This window comes from Rana temporaria, chromosome 4 (assembly GCF_905171775.1).
Source record: "Rana temporaria chromosome 4, aRanTem1.1, whole genome shotgun sequence".
NCBI lineage: Eukaryota > Metazoa > Chordata > Amphibia > Anura > Ranidae > Rana > Rana temporaria.
Window position 1 is genome coordinate 225,752,598 of NC_053492.1, and position 24,962 is coordinate 225,777,559.

General features: G+C 39.7%; 1 protein-coding gene across 1 annotated transcript in view; it reads right to left on the reverse strand.

The window, feature by feature from the left end:
• The window catches only part of B3GAT2 (beta-1,3-glucuronyltransferase 2), a 204,845-nt gene that overhangs the window by 60,403 nt on the left and 119,480 nt on the right, over window positions 1–24,962 (reverse strand). The window contains 1 exon segment of the mRNA XM_040349921.1: window positions 1,849–1,993. Within this exon segment, the coding sequence (XP_040205855.1) occupies window positions 1,849–1,993 (145 nt within the window).

Consider the following 24,962-nt stretch of genomic DNA (forward strand, 5'->3'; position numbering starts at 1 on the left):
TTTTTATAGGTATCACTAAAAAGACCAGTCCTCGTCTACCAGGGATATGTCCAAAGAGGTCCATTTTACCTGAGCTTTGTGAAACCTGGGGTTAAAGTCAGTCATTAGGGCTGCATAATAGGTGGAGACAAGTTTAGTGGGATCTGGCTGTCTGAGCAGTTTTTCCAACGGGGGCAGGTCAGTGGGTATTAATTTAATTTTTAACAGAATTGTATATTTTTCTGTGCTGCAGTGCATTCCTGATTCCTACTCTAGGTGAAAATTACTTGATGATGTTCTGAAGCCGCCTCACATTCCAGAAGGCAGAAACACCTTAAGATTTTGCATGTGCACAAACATGCCACTGGTCTCTGCCATGTAGCAGGCTCTAGCAAAAACCTGCAGGGGGTTCCTTCACATGCACACAGATCATATGTGTCTCAGCAAGGTCTCAGATACCAGAACCCAGCTGCATCTGTGCACATGCTTGAGACTACCCCACGCCTGCTCAGTCATGCTGCAGGTCTTTGCCAGTGCGCGTGCTGGATGTTTAAGGATGCGCACTATCATTGACCAGTTATTGTGCCAGAATTTCTCATCAGCCTCATTCATTTACATTTTTTCCCCAAAAAAGAAAGACAGTAAAATAAAAAATAATATAAAATAAAGGAACAGCACAAACATTACATTCAAAGACACAAAAATAAAAACTATCCAGATGCAAAGAACCCGAAAAAGAAAAAAAATTATGCTACCCTAAATACACCCCAAAAAAGTCAAACCTTCAAAAGAAAAAGGGTAGATCCTAGTGGTGGTGGTAGCAAAAGCCAGAGTTTCTGCTATGGTGAAATCTCTCCCTTGACAAAATCAGTCATTTTGTGGCAAAATCACTCTGCTTACAGAGCTCAGTAACTCCAGCTGAAATTTATAAACACAAGAGAAAGAGTCTAAGCAGTGACTCATCTCTGTTCAGACAGCTCCACTGAAGCTTCAGTCACATAAAGTGAGCCTCAAGGCATGCAGATGTTGCTTTTTTTCCACCTTATATAACCCTCTGGAGACCCTTTTTTATTTATGGAATGGTTAGTTGTAAAATAATGATTGAATACATATAGTAAAAAAATATATAACAGTTTAAAAAGCATACTCGATCTCTACCCTGTAATCCTTGCACAAGCATGGCTCAGACTGGGGACAAGTAAGATAAGGATCCAGTCAGAATCTGCTGTATGCACATATTCTGATATCAAGGGGTCAACTTGTCCAATCAGCAGATTGTGGGTGTGTTCCTTACCAAGCTGAGTTGCCCCTCCAGGAGCTTTATGATCCGACAATGCCATCTGAAAAGGTGTGCTTGGATAATAAGACTGTCTGCACATCATTACAAATCTTAGTTCCTTATTGACATGTATCAGTAGTTATTTAGCTGCTTGCATGAAGTAATGCTTTCGTAAATATGAAGCTTCGCTAAAAGCACAAAGCTAAAGTTTGAAGCCCCCATATACTTCAATTTTAGAGTATTCCATATTTTTTTATTTTTCTAATCTGTAAGAATTCAAACAGAAAACACTATAGAAACCCGAATTGTAAAGATACAGATTTTGTCCAAGATTGATTTTGACATTAAAATATAAATTATGAAGAATCATACAACTTAGGACAAACTTCCATTAGTACATTTAAGTGATTCTGTTTGTAATTGAAATCTTCCAAAATAAGGAAAATACTTTATCCATAGCCTCTAATATGCTTCTGAATGTATTGCAGCTGGAAGTATGAAAGTAAAAACATTGTTGCTATGGGCAATATGCAGTTTTTCCTTAATACATTTTCAATAATGCTGTTTAAAGTGTTCTGTTCGCTCCTTACCAGCCATGTCAATGGCAAATGGTCTGTCTGCTCTCCATCCGGTGTACCAGCCCACAACTTTCCCATTTGCTACAACTGGCCGTTCATAACGTCTTCCTCCAACAAGGCCAACTGGCCACACTGAAACCTTCCGAGTTGAGCGCATCTGTTTTAATAAAATAAAAAACAGCACTGTTAAGTTATACATTCAATGTTACAAAGAGATTTGATTTGTTAGAAAAGCATATTTTTTTTACATTTTGTGCATTTCCTCCAAAGTCAAGAATGTATAGCCTAGATAGACAGGCAGTAAAATCAGTATGAATCTCTGTCTTGAGACCCAGACGACTTAGGTGGCATCTAGTAAACAATTAACACAACCTCAAACACAGGCAGATAAACCTATGTCAGCTTATAAATTGCATAGGCAACAATACCTCCTTCCACTGGGGAAAAGTTTATATTTTCCATAATATTTTAAGAACATATAGATGTTCTCCGCTCGGTCAGCTTGGACTAAATGGCACAGAGATAAAAAAACACAATTTTTGTCCACATAATTTCCTAGTTTAAGTCCAATCGTAGTTGTATTTCCAACCAATAGCTTGCACTTTTTTTGGTTCGCCAAATGTATGCCTTTTATTATAAAGCAAACTCCTCTGTCAAATTTGAGAAATAAAACATTTAGAAGTAGAAAACTTTATCCATAAATGTAACTATCCATAAAAAAATATAGTAGGGCTGTGCAAATTAACTTTTAATTAATCGATTAATCTTTAATTTTTTTGATCGATCAAATTTTTTTTCATCGATTAAAATTCTTTTGATTGGTACTCCCCTCTCCACCGGCTTCTGGGCCTTCGGGGAGTTCCGTCGGAGATCCAGTAACATCACGGACACCGGCGGGGCTTGCCGTGTCCATCTGAGGGGCTCCTTTGCTGTGCCTTCATATCTGCATGCCGGCGGGACCGTACTATCTGCCACACGCAAGGGCTGTTACACTTCCCTCTATCACTTCCCTCTATCAACCTGGGATTCTACAGCCATCCACTGGGAGTTGTGATAGTTCCCTTCATGGGACATCTACATGCCGACGGACTGATGTTAACCTCTCCTCATCTGGATTCAGCAGTGGTATCGTTGTACACATTTTTATACCAGTATCATACTTGGCTACAAGTTTTTATGACTGCTTTTGCTACCGTTTGGTATTACTCGCATTTTTTTTACAGTTTATGTAGCTACATCGATTTTATCTCCAGTGCAATATTTATTTGGTTACCTACTTGAAGACTATAAGTTTTAATGCTATCCCCATCGAGCGCTGCCTTTGTGTGTTTTTTTGTATCCTGCTATCCATTTTTCCAGTTGGTAGTTGCACTGGGAATCAGACTGCAAGGAGATCAGCTAAAAGTAGTTGGATATGTATGTGCGTTATAATTAATCGAAATTAGTCGATTAATTGATTACAAATAAAAACGATTAATCGAACAGAAAAATTTTGATCAGTAACAGCCCTAAAATTTAGATAACTGGGTGTTCTAATACTGGCAAAGGATCTTTGTCTAAAGGCTCGTACACACGATCCAACTTTATGGCCATATTTGTCTGACGGACGTGTTGTGTCGCATAATCTGACAGTGTGTATGCTCCATCAGACAATTATTGACTGAATTAACTATCAACAAAAGTTGGCTGTTCATGCTCACCAATTGTTGGGAAACAAATCTGTTACGTCAGTTTATCCGATCGCGTGTATGCAAGTCTGTCCAACTAAAATCCAAAGTACAAACAAGCATGCTCAGAACCAAAACCCATGGAAAAGTTGGTTGGAAGTCCGATCGTGTGTACGAGGCTTAAGAGTAATAAAGTAATAAGTACGTGTCAGTATGTGCATTAATGGCACCATTGCCTGTAGCCATGCCATGCTGACTTTGTAAACAATGAGTGAAAAGAGGCTCTATAGTGTAAGATGTTGTGCAATTGTGCACGTGATCAACAGTTTATAGGTCTGATCAGGCCATATGTAGCAGGCTTTACATGTGTTAGTTCATGGATGAAATTTTTTTTTTTTTCTAATGAATCGTTACCATGTAAGAGGGCTGCCAGACTTTAGTATTAGATGAGATGAAATAGAGCCAACATCATAATGCTGCAAGGTCATTACTGTTTATGTAAAAGCCAAAAATTCCCTTCCATAAAGCTGTGGACGATTGGGGCCCATGCAGCTTCATGTGTATCAGAGGGGCTGAACCCGCTACATCTGCCAAGTAAACATGCCAATTCTACATAGACCAATGAATATTACTGTGATGGAACACATTATCCATAAAGGCATAAGTACCATATGGGCATATTTATAATTGCAATTTATCATATAGGATCTAATATATTTTCTCCTATGAGACTAACTGTCAGCAGCCTATTAAAAAAAAAAATGTATTAAGAATTTATTAAATATTTTCCTAATGGATTTTCAACTACATTGTACATTTATCTATGTAACTTAGTCAATATTTAATTGATAGTAAGCTTGATCTTGTACTGTCCATTACTCCTTTCTCCTAATCTTAACAATAAGAAGAATCAATGAATGTTCTTTTTCATGTATAGAAAAAAAAGCTCTCAGCTGTGAATGTGAAAGCTTGCATGAGAGCAGAGGGATATGTGATGTGCCCTCCCTCTATTTTTGCTTTACAGCACAAAATACGTCTTGGAGTGCTTATTTCTCTTACACTGATTTCCAGGAACGATTGAGACTGATGGCCTCCATTGAACATACTTTTATGTATTTGGCCTCAGAGAAGAATATGACTAACAGATCGATAAAAATAAATCAATATAGGTACAGTACAAGTAAATACTATACAGTACACAATAAAGCATATATCGGACAATTGGGTTATGCTGTGTGACTTTACACACTTTGTATTATGTGAGAGCTAGAGCAGCATTTCTGATGGAAACTGGTAAATTGAACACATTACAACATTAAAAAACAAGACGCAAGTTTTTTTTTTTTCCAACACAAATGTGATATCTATCTATCTATCTATCTATCTACCTTCCTAAGGCAGAGAAACCAACTCTTACTTCCGTTGAGTCAGTAAAAAATACTCCTTCATGTGTTTGACGTGATACCCCTCCCAGACACTGCAGCCAACATTGGGAGGGTTTCAACCAGGGCTCTCAAACTGGCGGCCCTCCGGCTGTTTGTGAAACTACAAGTCCCGTGAGGCATTGCAAGGCTGACAGTTACAAGCATGACTCCCACAGGCAGAGGCATGATAGGACTTGTAGTTTTGCAACAGCTGGAGGGCCGCTAGTGTGAGACCCCTGGTTTAAACAATACAGTAGGTTCTACTAATTCAGAAAGCAGTGGGTCTATGGCCAGATGTTGACTAACCGGATACAGGCTTATAATTTAGCAGTGTCAATATTGATACTCACTCCCTCTGAAACATCTTCTCATCCCACTATATTACAAGCTTGCATAGCATACATGAGGGACAACATTGCTTTTTTCCCCTTTTTGGATAGAGTAAGGGAGGGTTATAACCTCAGTTTTTTTTATGCCACCCTTGTCCCATTGGGGGGGATTTACTGTCACTCCCTGTCCCATAGTCAAAACAGGAAGTGAGGGGAAATCCCTGCAAACCACCTTGGGGTCTACCAGATCACCAGAACTAGTGTCCTCATTAGAACATTTCCCCTTTATTACTTACTGTTCTGCTGAAAACCCCAAATTGTGGATTTTCTTTTATTTTCAATGATAATGGTAAACAGGACAAAAAGAGAGGATGAATCTCCCTAATGAGATCACATATAGCAATAAAAAGAGAGGTTGTAACCCCTCCCCACTTTGCCTTTAGTTATATTTTTTTAGCTGGCCATAGATGGATAGAAATTTAGATCGATGTGTTGATGTCCCTGTTCAACAGAAGTTGATTGCTATATGGCAGGTATATGCAATTAGCGGACCGCCAGCTGTTGCGAAACTACAAGTCCCATCATGTCTCTGCCTCTGGGTGTCACGCTTGTGGCTGTCAGAGTCTTGCAATGCCGCATGGGAATTGTAGTTCTGCAACAGCTGGAGGTCCGCTAATTGCATATGCCTGCTATATGAACTTTTGTCGAACAGGAATGTTGGAGAACCTTTGTCGATCAGCAGCTGCAGCCATTGATTAGTGTATTCTGACAGCCAAAAATTCTTTATTTTTTTTCATCCCTCTGGATATATATATATAAAAAAAAACGACCCATGTATGGCCAGCTTCAATAGGTGGACTAAGGTAAAATGGTAAATGTAAGTGTTGCAGCACATTTTGTTTTTAAATGCAAGGCTATAATTCTATTTTTTTCTATCAATAGACGCACACATACTATTGCATCTTTGTATATGGCATAATATACAGTATTTAAGTGGCATTTATCATAACAGAAAGCATAGGTGTGCGCAGCCTATTGCATTAGGGTGTGCACCCCAAAGCTCAAACACGCACTACCAATTGCTCACTATGTTTATTCAGAAATGGAAGGGGTCAGTAAATTACATATTTACCAACCCCTTCCCCCCATTCATCCTAAAATATCCCACAGCATCAGCCACTGGGAGAGGAGGGAAGACAGCAGTGGTGCGGTGGAAAGAGGGGGGGAGCTAGGGCAGTAGGGGGAATCTATGCTGCACAGGGTGATTAGGGTGTGCCTGGGCACACCTGGCACACCCTGTGCGCACACCTATGACAGAAAGAGATTACAGTAAAATGCAGAAGAAATTTAGGGTATAACAATAATCACAAATACTGCTGAATAGACAAACATAAATAAAACAGACCAGCTATTCTTCTACTTTAGGTAGTACATTCATCTTGCAACAACCTAGGAAATACTAATTTTATAGTACCCACTTTCCAACCACAATACGTACATATAAATGGCGGTTTGCAAGTGGTTTACCGGGATTATTTCTGAAGATATGAGCAATAACCCCAGTATTGTTTTTTTCAGTCAGCCACTGGCTTTCTCTTGAAAGGAGTTTCTCGGGCTTACCGTTTCCACTGGCTCACCTGAAAAACAATCTGACAGTGCGGCCAGCTGGTCACAGAGGTGATAAAAGATGAGATCATCTCGCTTTTATGGCCTTGGAGGACCAGAGCGATATCATGATATCACTTCTGGTCCAGAGTGGAAGAAAAAAAAATATTTTTGACCCCAGATATCTCCATAAAGAAGACCTGTCAACCTTATTTCTATAATAAACGATGTTTACATTCCATTTAATAGGAATACAAGTGAATAAAAGTGATCATTTTAAAGCATGACATGTTAGGTTTCTCTTTAACATCTTCTTTTTATATTATATACAAAATTTGGGTGTTTGTGTGTTTTTTTTCATAATTAAAATGTATTTTTTCCAAAAAAATGCATTTTAGAAACCACTGCACAAATATCGCATGACATAAATTTTTTTAACAATTGCCATATTATTCCCTAGGGTCTCTGCTAAAAATATATATAATGTTTGGGGGTTATAAGTAATTTTTTTTAGCAAAAAATATTGATTTAATCTTGTAAACAAAAAGTGCCAGAAAAGGCTTGTTTTTCAAGTGGGTACTAAATAAAAATAAAAACTGTATGCGCAACTACAACCTTAGATGGTAAACAGCCTAGATGGTAAAAGTAGGCGAGGAACTATGTGATAAGTACAGCGCTAACAATAAATAAATACTACAAGGGAAGGGAGTCACCACTCCAGGTGGGTCTTGTAAGCAATTTAAGAACTTCTCAGGAAACCAAGGTGCTGGCAATGCACTAGGCAAATGTAGAATTTCAAAAAGGGATGGAGAGCCGCACTCCAAAGGAACTTCAAAAGTTGTCTTTGTTGGTAAAAATGGACATGCATCACAGAATACAGCCAAAGAAAGGGACAGCCGGCGCGTTTCACACTAGTTCAGTGCTTAGTCGGCTGTCCTTTTCTTTGGCTGTATTCTGTGATGCATGTCCATTTTTACCAATAAAGACAACTTTTGAAGTTCCTTTGGAGTGCGGCTGTCCATCCCTTTTTGAAATTCTACAAAAAAATACTACAGTTATGTACTAATTCAAGATCAATCAAATAAAATAAACAGGTGCACTTATAGCCAAAATTATACAAATATGGGAATAACACGTAAAATCAAAACATAATGTGGCTAAAAACATACAATCCAACTTCACATGTGATTCCTCATCGACATGGTGTAACTCATGATGCTCAGTTGAGTACAGACCCCTTAAATTATAGGAGGTCTGTCAGTACTTTATGTTTTTATATATATTATATGCAACCACCTTGGGAATATGAAACAATAGATGAGGCAAAATACTGTAAAACCTTCAGGTGAATCAAATAATCAAATATATCAAAAGTGATATACTTAGCCCACAGCAAGATAAATCAAACACTCTCTATGGCGTTCTGCAGAGATTGACAAGGGCTCCCAGCATGCAGCGTGATGACATCATCAAGCAGGATACGCCTTATTTTATGTGGTAATTCACATATTAATATCATGTTGTCTAAATTAACATCTGTTTATTTTAATTGTATAGTATTGTCCAGAACCTTACTGTTAATAGCGCTTTACTAGACCAGTACTAGAAGCAGTGAGCTTATTTCGTTTTTATGCAGTCACGTTCTGGCTGTTATGGTACTCACATCTTGGTTTGTGAAAACAATAAAGTTAGGTGAAAAGGGTGTTAATAAGTGTCAAATATAATGATATAAATAAAACACCAAAAAAAAGCAACATCTAGGTCATGCACAGATGTGTAAACAATTGCACAACACATATTGGGTATGGTTGCATATAGTGGATTGAGAGAAAAAAATTCTAGGTCCCTCTTTTATAGGTAACTCTAAACTAATGAGCTTTAAAGGTATCTAAAGCATCTCCTATTAATAATTTTGGGTACCGTCATTTTTTTTCCATTTCTCTAGTGCACACAGTTTGGAGGCTTTAGATATTTGGTGTCTATTTATTCAAAACAACCATGGGCCAGATCCACGTAGCGTCGCGCATTTGTACGTCCGGCGTAGCGTATCTCAGATACACTACGCCGCCGTAACTTACAGCGTATTTTCCGTATCCACAAAGAATTTGCGCCGTAAGTTACGGCGGCGTAGTGTAAATGTGTCGGCGTAAGGGCGCGCAACTCAAATCACTAAGTTGTGGGCGTGTTTTATGTTAATACGTCTTGACCCGACGTAAATGACTTTTTTTTGAACGGCGCATGCGCCGTCCGTGGGGGTATCCCAGTGTGCATGCTCGAAATTAACCCGCAACAAGCCAATGCTTACGACTTGAACGTCATTCTACGCAAAGCCCAATTCGCGAACGACTTACGCAAACGACGTAAAATGTTAAAAATTTGACGCGGGAACGACGTCCATACTTAACATAGGATGTGCCTCATATAGCAGGGGTAACTATACGCCGAAAAAAGCCTTATGGAAACGACGTAAAAAAATGCGCCGGCCGGACGTACGTTCGTGGATTGCCGTATCTAGCTCATTTGCATACTCAACGTGGAAATCGACGGAAACGCCACCTAGCGGCCAGCGTAAATATGCACCTTAGATCTGACGGCGTACTAAGATGTACGCCAGTCGGATCTAGCCTAGCTTCAGGCGCATCTTGTTTTGTGGATACAAAACAAAGATACGCCGGAGCAAACTAGAAGTTATGCGGCGTATCAATAGATACACCAGCGTAACTCCTTTGTGGATCTGGCCCTTGGTGTCTATTTATTCAAAACAATCTTGTCTTTAACTGGGGATTAAATAGTGTTTGTGTGCCCAAAATAAATTCCAGTGTGTTTTCATTTGATAAACAGTTGAGCAAATGTCGTATGACAAAAGTTACAACTGCCATCTTTTTAATTTACAGGGCCTCTGTGATTAGTAAATATATAATGTTCTGGGGGTTTATGTCATTTTACAGCCAAAAATGCAGATTTTAACATTTGTATGTAAGATGGAAAAACAGTTCCAGAGGGGAAGTAGTTAAATTGTATTAGAGAAATGAAAACAATGAATATGTGTAGTTTACATACACATATGGGGCTAGATTCAGATAGCCCGCCGTAAGTTTGTGCGGGCGTAGCGTATCTCAGATATACTACGCCACCGTAACTTACTGGGGCTGGATTCACAAAGAACCTGTGCCCTAAGTTATGGCGGCGTAGTGTAAATCTGCCGGCGTAAGCGCGCCAAATTCAAATTGTGAAGAGATGGGCGTGTTTTATGTAAATAAAACATGACCCCACGTAAATGACTTTGTCCGTAAACGTATCCCAGTGCGCATGCTCCTAATCACGTCGCAAATAGTCAATGCTTTCGACGTGAACGTAATTTACGCAAAGCCCTATTCGCAAACGACGTAAACAACGTAAAATTCAATGCTGTCCCGACGTCCATACTTAACATTGGATACTCCTCATATAGCAGGAGTAACCTTACGCCGGAAAAAGCCTTACGTAAATGGCGTAAAAAAATCCACCGGGCGCACGTACGTTTCTGAATCTAGCTCATTTGCAGATTCTACGCCGAAATTAACGGAAGCGCCACCTAGCGGCCAGCGTAAATATGCACCCTAAGATACGACGGCGTAAGAGACTTACGTCGGTCGTATCTTAGCAAAATTCCGGCGTATCTTGCTTTCTGAATACAGAAAAAAGATACGCCGGCGCATCCTAGAAGTTACACGGCGTATCAACAGATACGCCGACGTAACTTCTTACTGAATCTAGCCCATGGTCTCTATATTGTAGATAAATATATTGTAGAACCTCATTTTGTATTAAAAACAGCTTGAAGTCTTTTGGGGTGAGTGTCCACCTGCTATGTAAATGTGGGTGGGTGGGGGAGCAAAGATTTGTGCTGAGTGGGGGCTGCTGTTTCAGCAGGTGGTGAATTTGTACTTGGAGGAAGGGGAATTTATGCTTAGCGGTGAACATGCCGATTAGTGCTCAGTGTTTTTGTGGAGGGATTCTTGCTGACACATAATGCTCCTACATCTTTGGGGGGGCAGTTTGGCATGTTCGTCTTGGGCGCTGGGTGACCTTGTCTCGGCACTGGCTTTACACACATACAATGGGCCAGATTCAGGAAGCTATTGCGCCCGCGCAACCATAGGTTGCGCGGCGCAATAGCTGTTTTGCTCCCGCGTAGCGAATGCCCCTGATTCAGGAACATCGCTACGCGGACTGCAGCCTAGGATATGACAGACATAAGCCTCTTTATGCCTTCATATCTCAGGCTGCATTCTTGCGTTGGCCGCTAGGGGGCGCGGCCATTGTGATCGGCGTATAGTATGCAAATTGCATACTACCACCGATTCACAAAAGTTGCGCGGGCCCTGCGCACGCAAGGTACGGAGTTTCCGTACGGCGACTTTAGCGCAAGGTTGCTCCTGCTATAGCAGGGGCAACCAATGCTAAAGTATAGCCGCCCTTCCCGCTCGTGAAATTTAAATTTCACGTAGTTTACGTAAGTGATTCGTGAATGGCGCTGGACGCCATTCACGTTCACTTAGAAGCAAATGACGTCCTTGCGACGTCATTTGCCGCAATGCACGTCGGGAAAGTTTCCCGACGGAGCATGCGCTGTTCGCTCGGCGCGGGAGCGCGCCTAATTTAAATGATTCCCGCCCTCCGCGGGATCATTTACATTGGGCAGCCTTACGCCCGGCTATTTAGCATATCGCCCGCGCAATTTACGGAGCTACTGCTCCGTGAATCGCGGGCATATCAAAATATTTGCGTGGGCGCAGAGCAAAAATCGTTGCCCTTTGCCCACGCAAATATTGCGCGGATCTAGCTGAATCTGGCCCAATATGTATAACATATGGGTTTCTTTTGTTTGCAAGTGTTTATGTGTGTATGACCTGCTTTAGAGCATTGTGCAATGAATTTAAGAGGCTAATATAAAGTAATATTTCAAGTATTTATACCAATTCTATTTAAAAATAAATGTGATGTATGAACAGTGTATATAAATTTACAATTCAATTCTGCAAAGTTGTGTTTGAAGCAAAAACTGTCTCTATAAAATATTAAAATATAGTGTTTGTTCCCCCCCCCCCCCCCCCTCTAAAATAAAGCAATGTCATGAAAAAACAATTCTATCCTTTGATACGTTCAAATAAAATATCCCTGTAGAGTCTGATATACAGTGTAATGAAAGAACTTGTCAATTGTCTGAATACACTTGCCAGCTACTATATTTTAAAGGTTACAAATAAAGAACACGGTGTACAAGCAGCATGATTATATGAATATATGTAAAAACTCGCTTAACCTATTTATATGAAAATATATTAAGACGATTCTTCTTAAAGTCCTTCTTAAACTGTTTACTTGTTATGCATTCATGAAATTTTACTTGCAGTACCAATTTACAGAAACCAGTATCTTCCAATCCACATATACACAAAGTTTATAGGATACAATAAATACTTTATATTGGACTACAGTTATTAACTATATGATTTGTCTGCTAAACAGCTGGCAGGTTGGATGTCATAAGAACATAAAATTATAACATAAAACTGGGGAGGCTACAAAGATTGTAGTTTTTAGGCAGATTCTTATTTGAAGAAATAATTTTTTCTCTGATTGTAGTCTGATAATTTGTTTAAAAGCTCATGTCTTGCCAAAACTTATAAGAACTTTCAAAAATCCCTTAAGGCCGGCCATACATTAAACAAGTTGCTTTCCTTCAATCATGGGTTGAAGGAAGGAAATTGACTTGATTGCTCTATCAATTGTATTCCTTTATTGTATTTTGACAGCAGGAGGTTTCCCCACCGTCAGAATTTAATGATCACTGCTGCTGGGTATAATTGCATGAAAATATTTGACGGGTTGGTTGTACTGAAATTCAGCTGGTTCTTGCTGTATATAGCCTGCTTAACTTTGGGGAGATTCTCTCTCACTTCTAGTCATGTTGCTTTTGTTTTTTTGCTATGTTTTTAGGATTTCCATCATCTTTACTGGTTGTTTTGTTTGCTTGATTCGGGGCTCGTTTGGCTGTACTTCTCCTGTGGATCACAGGAGTACAGTTTGTTATGCACTCCTGTGAGACATTTTCAGCAGACAGCGGGCTTAAGCTGCTATCGACTGACGTCACGGAGGCGGTCCAGGCTTGGGCAAGATTGTGAATCTGAAGTTGGGATCTGCCCACATGCCTGGACTGGCACGTAACTCAGGCTCTCAGCGAGCTGCTGAGAGCCTGAGACGACTGCTCCCACACACTCCACAGCCCACCACTCCAGCGGGTTGGGGGGCACAGAGGAGAGAGCGGTGACTGACAGTTACCAGCTATCTGCTCAGGGAGCCCTGAGAACCAAAGGGTCAGCAATGTTTGATCACTCGGTTCTCAGTGTAACAGCCGGCGGGGTTCAGATGCTGCATCCACCTAGGTAAGTATGATTAAAAAAAAAAAAAAATTATATATATATTATATAATAGATATACTTCTATTTTAAGCACATGGACTCTTCTACTGCCAAGCCATGCTGTAAAATGCAATATGTATTTAGCAAGGCCTTGTCTGGATGAGAGCATATGCTGCTCAAAAAACAGGATATATCTTTCAGCATCGATGGTGCCTTTCCAGATGTGCACAATGCCAATTACATACGTACTAATGCACCCCCATACCATCAGGGATGCAGTCTTTTGAACTGAGCACTGATAACAAGCTGGAAGGTTCCTCTCCTCCATAGTCCAAGGTAAGCGTCCATGGTTGTCAAAAATAATGTCAGATTTCAATTCATCTGAACACAGAACAATTTTCCACTTCGCAACAGACTATTTTAAATGAGCCTGTGGCCAGAGAGGATGGCAGCATTTCTAGATTATGTTGAGATATGGCATCTTCAGACAGTCTTTTTTTTTTTTTAAGTGTTCCTGAGCCCATGCAGTGATGTCCACCACAGAATCATGCTGGTTTTTAATACAGTGCCATCTGAGGGCCCGAATGGGCATCCAATATTGTGTTTCGGTCTTGTCACTTGCACAAAGAGATTTCTCCAGATACTCAGAATCTTTTGATATTATGTACTGTTGATGATATATTTAGAGTCTCTGCAATTTTACATTAAGGAACATTATTCTCAAATTGTTCAACCATTTGTAGGTTGCAACTTTTCACAGATTGGTGACCCTCTGCCCATCTTTACTTCAGAGGCACTCTGACTCCACAAGATGCTCTTTTTATACCCAATCATGTTAATGACCTGTTGTCAATTAACCTACTGTAATTAGTTGCATAATGTTCTTGCTCTTCCTTGTTAGTACCATATACTGTGCCAGCTTTTTGTTGCCCTGTTCCAACTTTTTTGAGACATGCTGCTGCCATCAATTTCCAAATTACCTTAATTTGTTTTAGAAAATAATACATTGTCTCAGTTTAAACATTCAATATGTTTTCTATGTTTTATTGTGAATAAATTATAGGTTTATGAGATCTGTAAATTATTGCATTCTATTTTCTGTTTCAATAGTTTTTTGTTGATTTTTAACAATAAAAAGAAGGAAATGTCAACCATTGTGGCCAAGTATATCAAAATGTGAACACAGCCCCAAAACCACCTAACTTTAGGGCATGTCCACCAAATATGTTTTCAGGGTTGTGGTTTAGGTGGACTCGCCCATCCATAAGGATGAAACACCTGGAAACATTCATTGCATTCTATTTTCATGTACATTTTACACAGCATCCCAAATTTTTTGAAATTGGGGTTGTTTATGAAAATGTCAGTCATGCTACGCTTTCTCTTCTTGCCACAAGACTGTACATGTAAGCCTGTCCCGATATAATATTTTAAATTGGGTCTAACTCTAAGCTCTTTTTAGCCACTTCACGCGAAACAACGTACCTGTACATTCTTTTCAGGCAGTAGTTTTTCCCGGGGTGAAGCCTGCAACTGTAGGCTTCACCGGAACATCCACTCCCTGAAAACTGCAGCTATAGGCTTCTCCTCCCGGTACCAGTTTTTAAAACTGGTGGACGGCTTTCATGTGATAACAACCGATGCATGTCAGCAGCCTTTTGACCATTATCACAGGGAGGGGGTGTCTCCCGCAACCTTCTGCCACTCCACCCAGGTCCCCCATCACACTGAGAGACCCGAGCGACCAGCCAGCATGTTCGCCGGCTGGCCAGAGTGCTGAACAAAGCCAGAATCGGCTTTGATCGGGGTCTTTGATGTAGTAATGCTGAAGCGACAGGTTTACTCAGCCACCAATGGTGCCGATTTTAAAAAATCCCTAGTATTCCAAAATGCATTGTCAGATTTTCCGCCAACAAATGTTGGATAGCATGCTTTAAAATTTTCCGACAACAAATCTGTGTTTGTCTGATTATCCGATCGTGTGTACAGAAGGGCTGGGGTATACATGCCAGAATATAAGGTAAGAAATGCATGATTTTACGTAATAAAAAACAATTGGATTTTGATTATTTCTCATAACTTGTTTTTCATATGTTTACTCCTAATGGCATACTGTATATAAAGTCCCATCTGCGTTGCTTCTCCTCTTTGGCTATTATGGAATGATGCCTTTGGGAGTGTAAATGTACTTTGTTTATTTGTGTTTGTTTATTTGACACCCCACTGGGAATTTTTGACTGTTCGCCTTTTATGTCAGAGGTTTACAACCACTTTAATAATTATCATTGAAGATATAGCTTTAGAAATGTGTGTCTTTCATTTATGCTTGAGGTTCAGCTTTACATTCCTACAACTTTAGTATGAACCTTCCACCTATATGAAGACTAAACCTTTTAGAAATTAATTTTAGTGATATGATGATGGAATACTATAGGAATCCCACAGCGCAATTCTAATGCTATCATTATTAATTACTTAATTTAGCAGTGAAGCACTATGTTTACAATTTATTTTTCAATGCTTGTGGCCCTGTAGCCTTAGTGATATTAGCCAATATACATTGTTTATTGTCTAGCCATTCTTCTCAGTAGTTTCAATCAATAAAGACAAAAAAGGACCAGTGGTAATTAGCACATTACTAATGATTGCAAATCTCCACCCCATGGATTTCAGAATGATCCAGGTCAGCTTTTTGAACTCTAAACATTGATTTGCTGATCTCCAGCTAGTATTTTAAGTGCAGACTACTACTAAGAGTATAGTACATTATTGAAGAAAATGATGAACTATATATATGCGCTATATGCAAAAAGCAGTCATTGTACACGTTTCTGTTAAAAGCTTAAAGTGATTGTAGTCTTGCTTTTTTCCTATAAAAATAACAAACATGTCATACTTACCTGCTCTGTTACAGTGAATTTGTACAGAGCAACCCAGATCCTCCCCTTCTCAGGTTCCCTCTTCTGTGCTCCTGGCCTGGCCTGGCCTGACTCTGATTGACAGCAGCGGCAGCCAATGGCGCCACTGCTGTGTCTCAGACAATCAGGAGGGAGAATCTCGGATGGCTGAGAGGTTACTGGACAGAGAGGGGCATCAGGTAAATGTTAGGGGAGCTAAGGGGGGCTGCTCCACACAGACAGCTTTTTATCTTATTGCATTGAATGCTTTAAGATAAAAAAAAACTTCTGCCTTTTATTGCCCAATTGCTGCAAATATTGCATTACACTATTATTAACCCATATGTAGACACCCTAACATACCTACAGCTATGAAAATGCTGTTTACTCAAAATCTCCAAATTATGTTGTGATGTGAAACACTAAAAACATTGCAGTGTGCTATTACAATGTGTGAAACTGGCATGTTGTGAAACAACTATGTGGCATATAGCATTAAAACATTCGTATCCAAATTGGTTGTACATTGTTATCCAAATCCCTGTTGTGAGCTTATTTACACATTGTGGATCATGGTATACAGTACATGGGTTTTACGATCTACACTGAGTAATATATGTCCAAAGAGTGGCAAAAAATAAGCCAAGGGACTCTCAGTAGGAAAAAGGTAAATGTAATAAATGATGTAATGGTCCCAAATGTGTGTGTTTCAGATCTCTTGGTGTCCAAATCTCTGTACAGAATATCAAATAGAGCTTGCTCTTAAAATGGTATTAAATAAAAAAAAAACATTTATTATATTGCAGCTTAAAAATTCTTACATGTGATGGCTATGTAAAATCTTTATCCTAAAAAGAGAAAAAACATTTCCTCTAATTGCTTATAAAGTATTAGCTTTAGTTTGGCTTCAGTTTGTTAGTGTATTTAAATTGATGCAGCCACTATATCTAAGGGTTGGTAAGCTGCAATATATAACATTTTTGGTTTTGATTTTAATACTACTTAGTAGTGTCTGTGGATGTGGTATACAAGTTATGAGTATATAAGAGATCGTTACTACTACAAAGTTATTATTTGACTACTGGAAGACTCCAGCTCCTGTGGGACATTCCTGTCTTTCTCCTTCTTCACCTTGTTTGGAATGATTTTTTCCATTGATCCCAGGAAAAGGACATGTTTAAGTTTTTTTCCCATTTTATCATATGAGCGTTTTTCTCAACTGGCTGGGATGAAAGTATGTTATAGAAGTATGAAATACCTTTTTCAACGTAATCCCTTTGTTGGGATAAGTAATCCCAGATTAATGATGGTATCTCTATCGAATTTTCCGTGTTAAAATCCCTTAGACGCTTACACCTTTTCAACTTGCACAAAGTGACATTTTTACAATTCATGGGGAGGTTAACGTAAAGGTAATATCCCTGTTTGATCCAATCATCTACTGACATACGGATTTTACAGTAGTTAATAATTTCTGTAGGGAGGTATATTTTAGATTTTGGAGGTCTCATACTACAAAATCAACTTAAATAAATGTTACATATTACCCATAAATATCCCTAATCCGTTAACAGTCAGCCTTAAATCACAGTATGGATTCATATGGAATAACACTTTGGTAGTGTGCATTTAGGAATACGACTTGCACCACAGCCAACCAAAATGTATGATGTTAACTTCCCTCCCCTTATAGAACAAATTAGTGGCGACCTATCGAAAATGCAGAAACCCCAATTATGGGTCGGGAAAATAGCTGCATTCAAAATGCAAACATTCCCAAAGATTACATATTATTTTAGATGTCTTCCTATCCCAATTCCAGCTAAATTCTTCAAGCAACTAAACACGAAACTTAGACAGTTTATTTGGAATAAAAAAAACAAGGGTCGCCTTTTCCATTCTTACCTCCATTACGGCTCATGGTGGTATGAACTTACCTGATATCAGGAATTATTATTATGCAGCAATCCTAGATCAAATGAAATATTGGTTCTCCCCTCAGAAAGACAAACTATTTGAACATAGAACAAGACTCTACCAAGGCATCTGATCTATACTCCCTAGCGTTAGCTAATATTGTACTCCCAAGAGTAGTCAATCCCAATCTACTAAGTATTAAGGCCACACTTTTTGCATGGAAACACATAGGGCCAGATCCAAAAAAACGGGTGTATATTTAGGCGGGCGTAGCACATCTCATATGCGCTACGCCGCCGAAAATCAGAGTGGCTCCTAGGGTATCCACAAAGAACTTGCTCCCATATGCGGGCCGGCGTAACGTAAATCTGCCAGCGTAAACCCGCATAATTCAAAGTAGGCTTGGAGTGGGCGTGTTGTATGGTAATCTGGTTTGACCCCACGTAATTGACGCTTTTTGCGAACGGCGCATGCGCCGTCCGTGGATGTATCCCAGTGCGCATGCGCGAAATCACGTCGCAAATAGTCAATGCTTTCGACGTGAACGTAACTTACGCAAAGCCCTATTCGCAAACGACTTACGCAAACGGCGTAAACAACGGAAAATTTGACGCTGTCCCAACGTCCATACCTAACATTGCGTACACCTCATAGAGGCAGGGGTAACGTTACGCCGAAAAAAGCCTTACGTAAACGACGTAAAAAAATGCGCCGGGCGGACGTACGTTTGAGAATCGGCGTATCTAGCTAATTTGCATACTCAATGCGAAAATCAACGGAAGCGCCACCTAGCGGCCAGCGTAAATATGCACCTAAGATCCGACGGCGTACTAAGACGTACATCAGTCGGATCTAGCCCACATTCAGTCGTATCTTGTTTTGTGGATACAAAACAAAGATACGACGGCGCATCGTAGAACTTACGCGGCGTATCAATAGATACGCCGCCGTAAGTTCTTTGTGGATCTGGCCCATACTTTCTAAATCTAGACATTTGGAAAAGTACTTATTATCTTTTATACTGCAGGTGCTTCTATTTTTTATTACTTGTCCTCTCCATACCAACATTTTTGGATTGTTACACATGTTGCCCTTTGCTCCATATATTTAATTTTTTTTTATTGATTTATGGACTAATGATATATATATATATATATATATATATATATTTTTTAGTCAATGCATGGGCTGAACAAATTCGGCTGCTTTTAGAATTAATAAACCAAATCTACCACCTGCTTGTTATGAACACAAATTCTGATCAGACAGAATATTATGACATTATGACTACATGGTATAATTATCATTGTCAGGGCTCAAAATGTCCTGAGCTACTATCCAGGCCTTAAGAGTTACTCGCCACCAGTTTCCCCACCCCAACACCTACCCTGCCCAGCCCTTAATTCGGCCCTAAACACACCCTCATAAATGATCATATTTTATCCTTATGTTATTTATCACAGTCAGATCAATGAAATACGATTACTGATTGCTGGTATTGTTTTTTTTTTCTTATTCAGTGTAATATTTGAAATACTGAGGGTGGGGCGGACAGGACAGCCATAAGCTTTAGGCCTGGACCCCCCCTCCCTCCAGGCCGGACCACCAATATTCCCCAGGGCCAACGTACTGGCCATCCCACCAAATCCACCCACTGGCCATTCCATAGTTCCGGAGGCAGCCCCCCACACCTGTACACACTCAGCTCCCATCACATCTGTACACACTCAGTCCCCTCTGACACACACAACACACATAACACATACCACACACATAACACACATACACACACACAACTCTGGTCCCCCAGAAAACAAACGGCCCCTCCGCTTACTTAAACACAGCTCCTACTTGTAAAGGAGGTCTTCCTAGTCCCAGCTCCTTTCCATAAAGCTGACACATGTCCCTGGCTGTAGCCATCACAATCCAGAATACAGTGCACGCAGCACTCACACGAGGGGTGCACATGCAAGAAGCAGCCACAGGTGGCAGTAAAGAGCCTGATGTGAGCAGCTGGCGACTCTTCTGTTGTGAATGGATGCATAGAGAAAGACAGGGCAGCCACACAAAAGGGGGAGAAAGAGAGGGGGCAGGAAGTGCCCTCCACCATCTTCTTACTGGCAGGGGTGCTCCACCTGCCCTCAGTTTATTTCCACTTGCCAAATGCAAGCAGGTGAGTGGGCATTGTGAGTGCTGATCTATTTATTCATCTTGTTCTTGTTATTGACCTCATTTACCTCACCTTATCCCACATACCCTACATGTATTATTTAAAGGTTTACATGGAAATAACATCATACATCATAAGAACATCAAATTACATTAGAATTGCTGTTGACCAGGGCTATTCATCAGCCATGTATTGTTTGTGATTGGTCTTTCCTTACAATCCAATAGTTTTTGGCAGTTATGTGGTCTCCAATATTCCACATTTTGGGTCCATGTCTAACTAAACACCTCATACCCTGGATATTACACTTGTCTAGAAAGTGATGTTTGACACATTATCAGGTCAGATGAAAAATGGAACTTGTTCTATCATGCATGTTACAGTAAGTGGGTAAATTAGATATATTAATTTTATTCTGTATCAATGAGGCATAGTAGACCCTGAACCGAGATTTTATTTACATTAGCTTATCCATCGTAGAGATAGAGATAATCAGCTTAGGAAATTCATCTAGCAAATTGTTCCAGTCTTCCTCTGATAATGAGGGAATGTCATTTTGCCACTTACTATAAGATCTTGTTAGCATAACGGCAGGGCTGTAACTATGTTTAATGGGGCCCCCTGTCTCTGTAATAGTCATCCTAAAAGCAATTCCTCTAGTGATACAGAATACTAATTGCTTTCATGGAAACTTTACTGAGGTTCTCAAGCTTTTTATACATTCATGTCACCAAATGTATTGACCAAATTGTGTTACCACTTCAGAAAATCATGTAAAGCCAGACAGCTCCAGGCCCACATAGTCTGCCATGGTTATATGTTTATCCTAGCATAACTGCATTCCTTTGAGATAGAAATGCATATGAAACAGAGAAAAGTTTAGGTAGAGTGCTTCCTACTAGGAGGAAATCAATGGCATCTGAGGATATATTAGGTATAGTTGAAAAATTAGTATTTGTGGCATGCCTAATCTGAAAGTTTATAATTCCAAAGAAAGCCTATGGATGTGGCTTATGGACTCGCAGGTTGGTGTTAGCTCAAAGGGCAATCTGTAGTCAAATACTTGCAGGATGTCCGTATTTGTGTCTGAGAACTGATTATATATACTGGAAAGGTGGCTTTCAACCCTGTACACACGTCCGGGATTCACAGCGGTATAAAGTCCGCCGGGAATCCCGACAGGAAAACCGAGAACCGTCTCTGTAACTTTCCCCGTTGGGAAAACTGCAGTGAGAGCTTTGGCCAGGAATCCCGGCCGTGTGTATGCTCCCTTGTAGTGTTTCCCATAGGAAAACTGCCGGGTTTAAAACCGCTGGGAATCCCTGCGGGAAAATAAAGAGCAGGTTCTCTATTTTCCCCAACGGGATGCCCGGCAGTTTCCCTGGTGGAAAAACTGCAAGGAAGCATACACACAGCCAGTTTTCCCAGCCAAAAGCTCTCTCCACAGTTTTCCTGGCTGGAAAACAGGTCGTGAGTACGAGGCTGCACAGTTTGAGTAAACTTGACATCAGAAAATATACCTCTAAATACCAAGGAACTAAATATAAATCAAGATTACAGTAGCTACTTCAAGATTGATAACTGTACTCTCTGCATTCTGTCTAAACCACTATCTGAGAGCTATAGGCATTTCTGGCCAACAGTAGCACTAAAAACGAAGTGATGCTAGCCTACTGCCTTCTGATGGGAGTTGCTGGTTATGAAGAGCTATCCATGGGGTTTGCCTGGCCCATAACAAAGCAAATAAGACCTTCTCTTCTGCAATAATTTCTACTGTTTCTTGCATGATCTAGACATTCTGTGTAAGTTATAAACATCTAAATAAAATGCAAGTCAGCTTGGATTGGTTCTTGACTATACGATTATCGTATAAATATAGAATGTTTACTGCTACCATAATGACACAATTAGGTTGTCTCATATTTTACAAATTTCTGCTACGATATGCCACCTTGTATGACATATATGAAGATTGTTTAGTGTTGTTACACATGTGTTGAAGAAGATATAAAAACTGAAATCCTGTATATGTAAACACTTACCAGCAATATATTCCTATTGATTGTTGTGTCCTGTAGAGTTGATTGTACAGTAGATGCAGACAAAGGATGATTAATATTGTGTTAAACCAACCATTTCAGTATAACTGTTTGTGTTCAGATTTCTAAAGGTATATTACATTCAAAACCAAAAACGTGCAAAAAGTGCATGTACTAAACACAGCCTACCTGTGTGTCCCTCTACCTTTTGCTATCTGTCTGATGATCTGTAAATACCCATATATAAATGAAAAAAAGGAGGAGAGAAAAAAGGTTTGACAAAGGGGGCCACACCTCGAAATGCATAACCATTTACATCACATATGATGTCATCCTGGTTGTCTGGTTGGTCTGCAACACTTCCTTTCTGTCCACAGTGGTTCTCATTCATGTGATATACTGTACACATACAGTCTTGTGCTTTTGTTGGCTCTTCCTGGTGTCCCCCCTGGCTAACTTCCCGGTTCCAAGCACCATACACCACATCCTCCTGGAGGGGCTTACTCACCATTGATCACCTGCTGAAGACGTATTGATATGCTTTTTAATACCTTGTACATGCAAGTGCATAATTATTGTTTTTTATTTAGAAGAGAGACTGTTGACACTGCCAGAATGTGAAAGTCATGCCACAGCATTTTTACATGGCCGTTTTTTTCTTATATAGACTTTCTATTTATATTGTTTATAATTTTATGTTAATTCTCATATTTAGCAGTTGCATTAGTGCCCCCCCCCCTTTTCTTGCACCTGGGTACGCTTTGGGTGTTAATGCCCTTGCATTTTTTTTTCTGTATCTGTGAAATCCATCATGTGATGTAAATGGGTTATTTCCAAACACACCGACTGCGAGCCCCTTGCTGTCTCAAATCAGGTTAAGACTTACCCTTGAAATGCCAATTCGATCGGGTGATAAGTGAAGTAAAAAGAGAGGATGTTATATGACGCAGACTTCAAAAAGTACACGTCACTCTGATTTTTCAAAAACAGTGCAAAACTGGCAGCACTTTCTGATTTTATGACAACCCTTGTTCTTGCTAGCTACAGCTCATTGACTGGTTTCATTGGCTGTCTTGAATTGTTCTTTAAAGAGGTTGTAAACCTCAGAAAGAAAAAAAAAACAAAAAATAATTAAACCCTGCAAGACAAAGGTGTAATGAGCTAGTGTGCATTGCATACTAGCTCATTATGAAATACTTACCTTAGAACAAAGCTGTTTCAGTGGTCCCTGCACACCGCTGAGATGACTGACACACAATGCTGTGATTGGCCAAAGCTGCTATAAAGTCACTCCAGCGCATGCGCGTGAGTCGCCGTTCACGGCACAGGCTCAGAAGGAACGGCATCCATGGGCCGTTCCTTCAGAGCTCCTTCGCCAGTGATGTCACTTGCTGCATTCACTGGAAATATCACCTAATCTGTACAGGTTTAGGAGATATTTTCACTACCTATAGGTAAATAGAAGCAGACGGAGATTACTTCCGCTTTAAGAGTGTTTTGTTTTTATTTTTTTTCTCTTCTGTTTTCCAAAGTTACTATTCTCTTGTTAAAATACATGAAAATTTTCAATTAAAAGGTTGGTTTGGATTTAAAATGTACATTCATTATCTGTGAACGGCATAACAGCAATAGCTCAGGGATTTGCTGCAGCCTGTGAGAATGTTACAAAGTAATCCAAGGCTTCTTTTATTTCACAGCAGACTCACTTGTGTATTACAACTGGCAATAAGATTTTTTTTTATTATGTAAATGGCCAAATTTGCAATGTTTCTGAGCTGCAGAAGATTTTTATATTATATATTGTTTCTGAACTACGGATTACCACCTTTTGCTTTTTTTTTGTGTAACAATCCACATTTCTAGATCCCTGTTCTCTTTTATTCCTCTATCTTGCACATTATCTCTACTTGTTGTTCAGTCAGTCCATGCCCAGCCTCATTTTTCTGTATTATCTGCTCTGTATCTTTGTCTACTGCGTTCTTCGTCAGGAAGTGCCTGAGGCTGCACTCGGATAAATTATCAGTTCAGCTCTTTCTTAAATAACAGAAAAAGATATGGGTTTGCTTTTGTGTGGCTTGTACATTTAGGTTCATGCACTGTTACATTCCATGCAGTAACATGCATCCAAGCTGTGCAGGTGTAGTTCATTATTTAAATTCAGAGTATAAAAAAATACATTCATAGAACTAAATGTGCAGTCAAGGGTAAATGTTTTAAAGGATTACAATTCAAAACAAGAACTAATAGGAGTCTACCTCTCATGTTGTGAGCTTTGCTGCCCCTGCTGTATGTAATATGGTGGCTGAGGTATACAGAATCCGAAAACTGATAGTTCACTAACTCCTGTATAAAAGCAAAGCTTGGGATAATAATAAACCTCTCCCATGAAATTAAATCAATGTTAATAGATTCCAAAAGGCGCTAGCACAGTGCTAGAAATTCAAAACATGAAGTGATACAGTCTGTGAAAAAGTCTCACACATATTATAACTGCAAATAAGCTGTGTTCCAATTGTGCGGGAAAGATGATTTGATTCTCCCACTCCACAAGCAATTACCTCAAGTGCTCACCCTATGTGAGTCTCACTCACCAAATAGTTATGCCTCACATACCTGTATACAATACAGTGCCTTGAATTTTTTTTATCCCCTTGAAATTCTCCACACTTTGTCA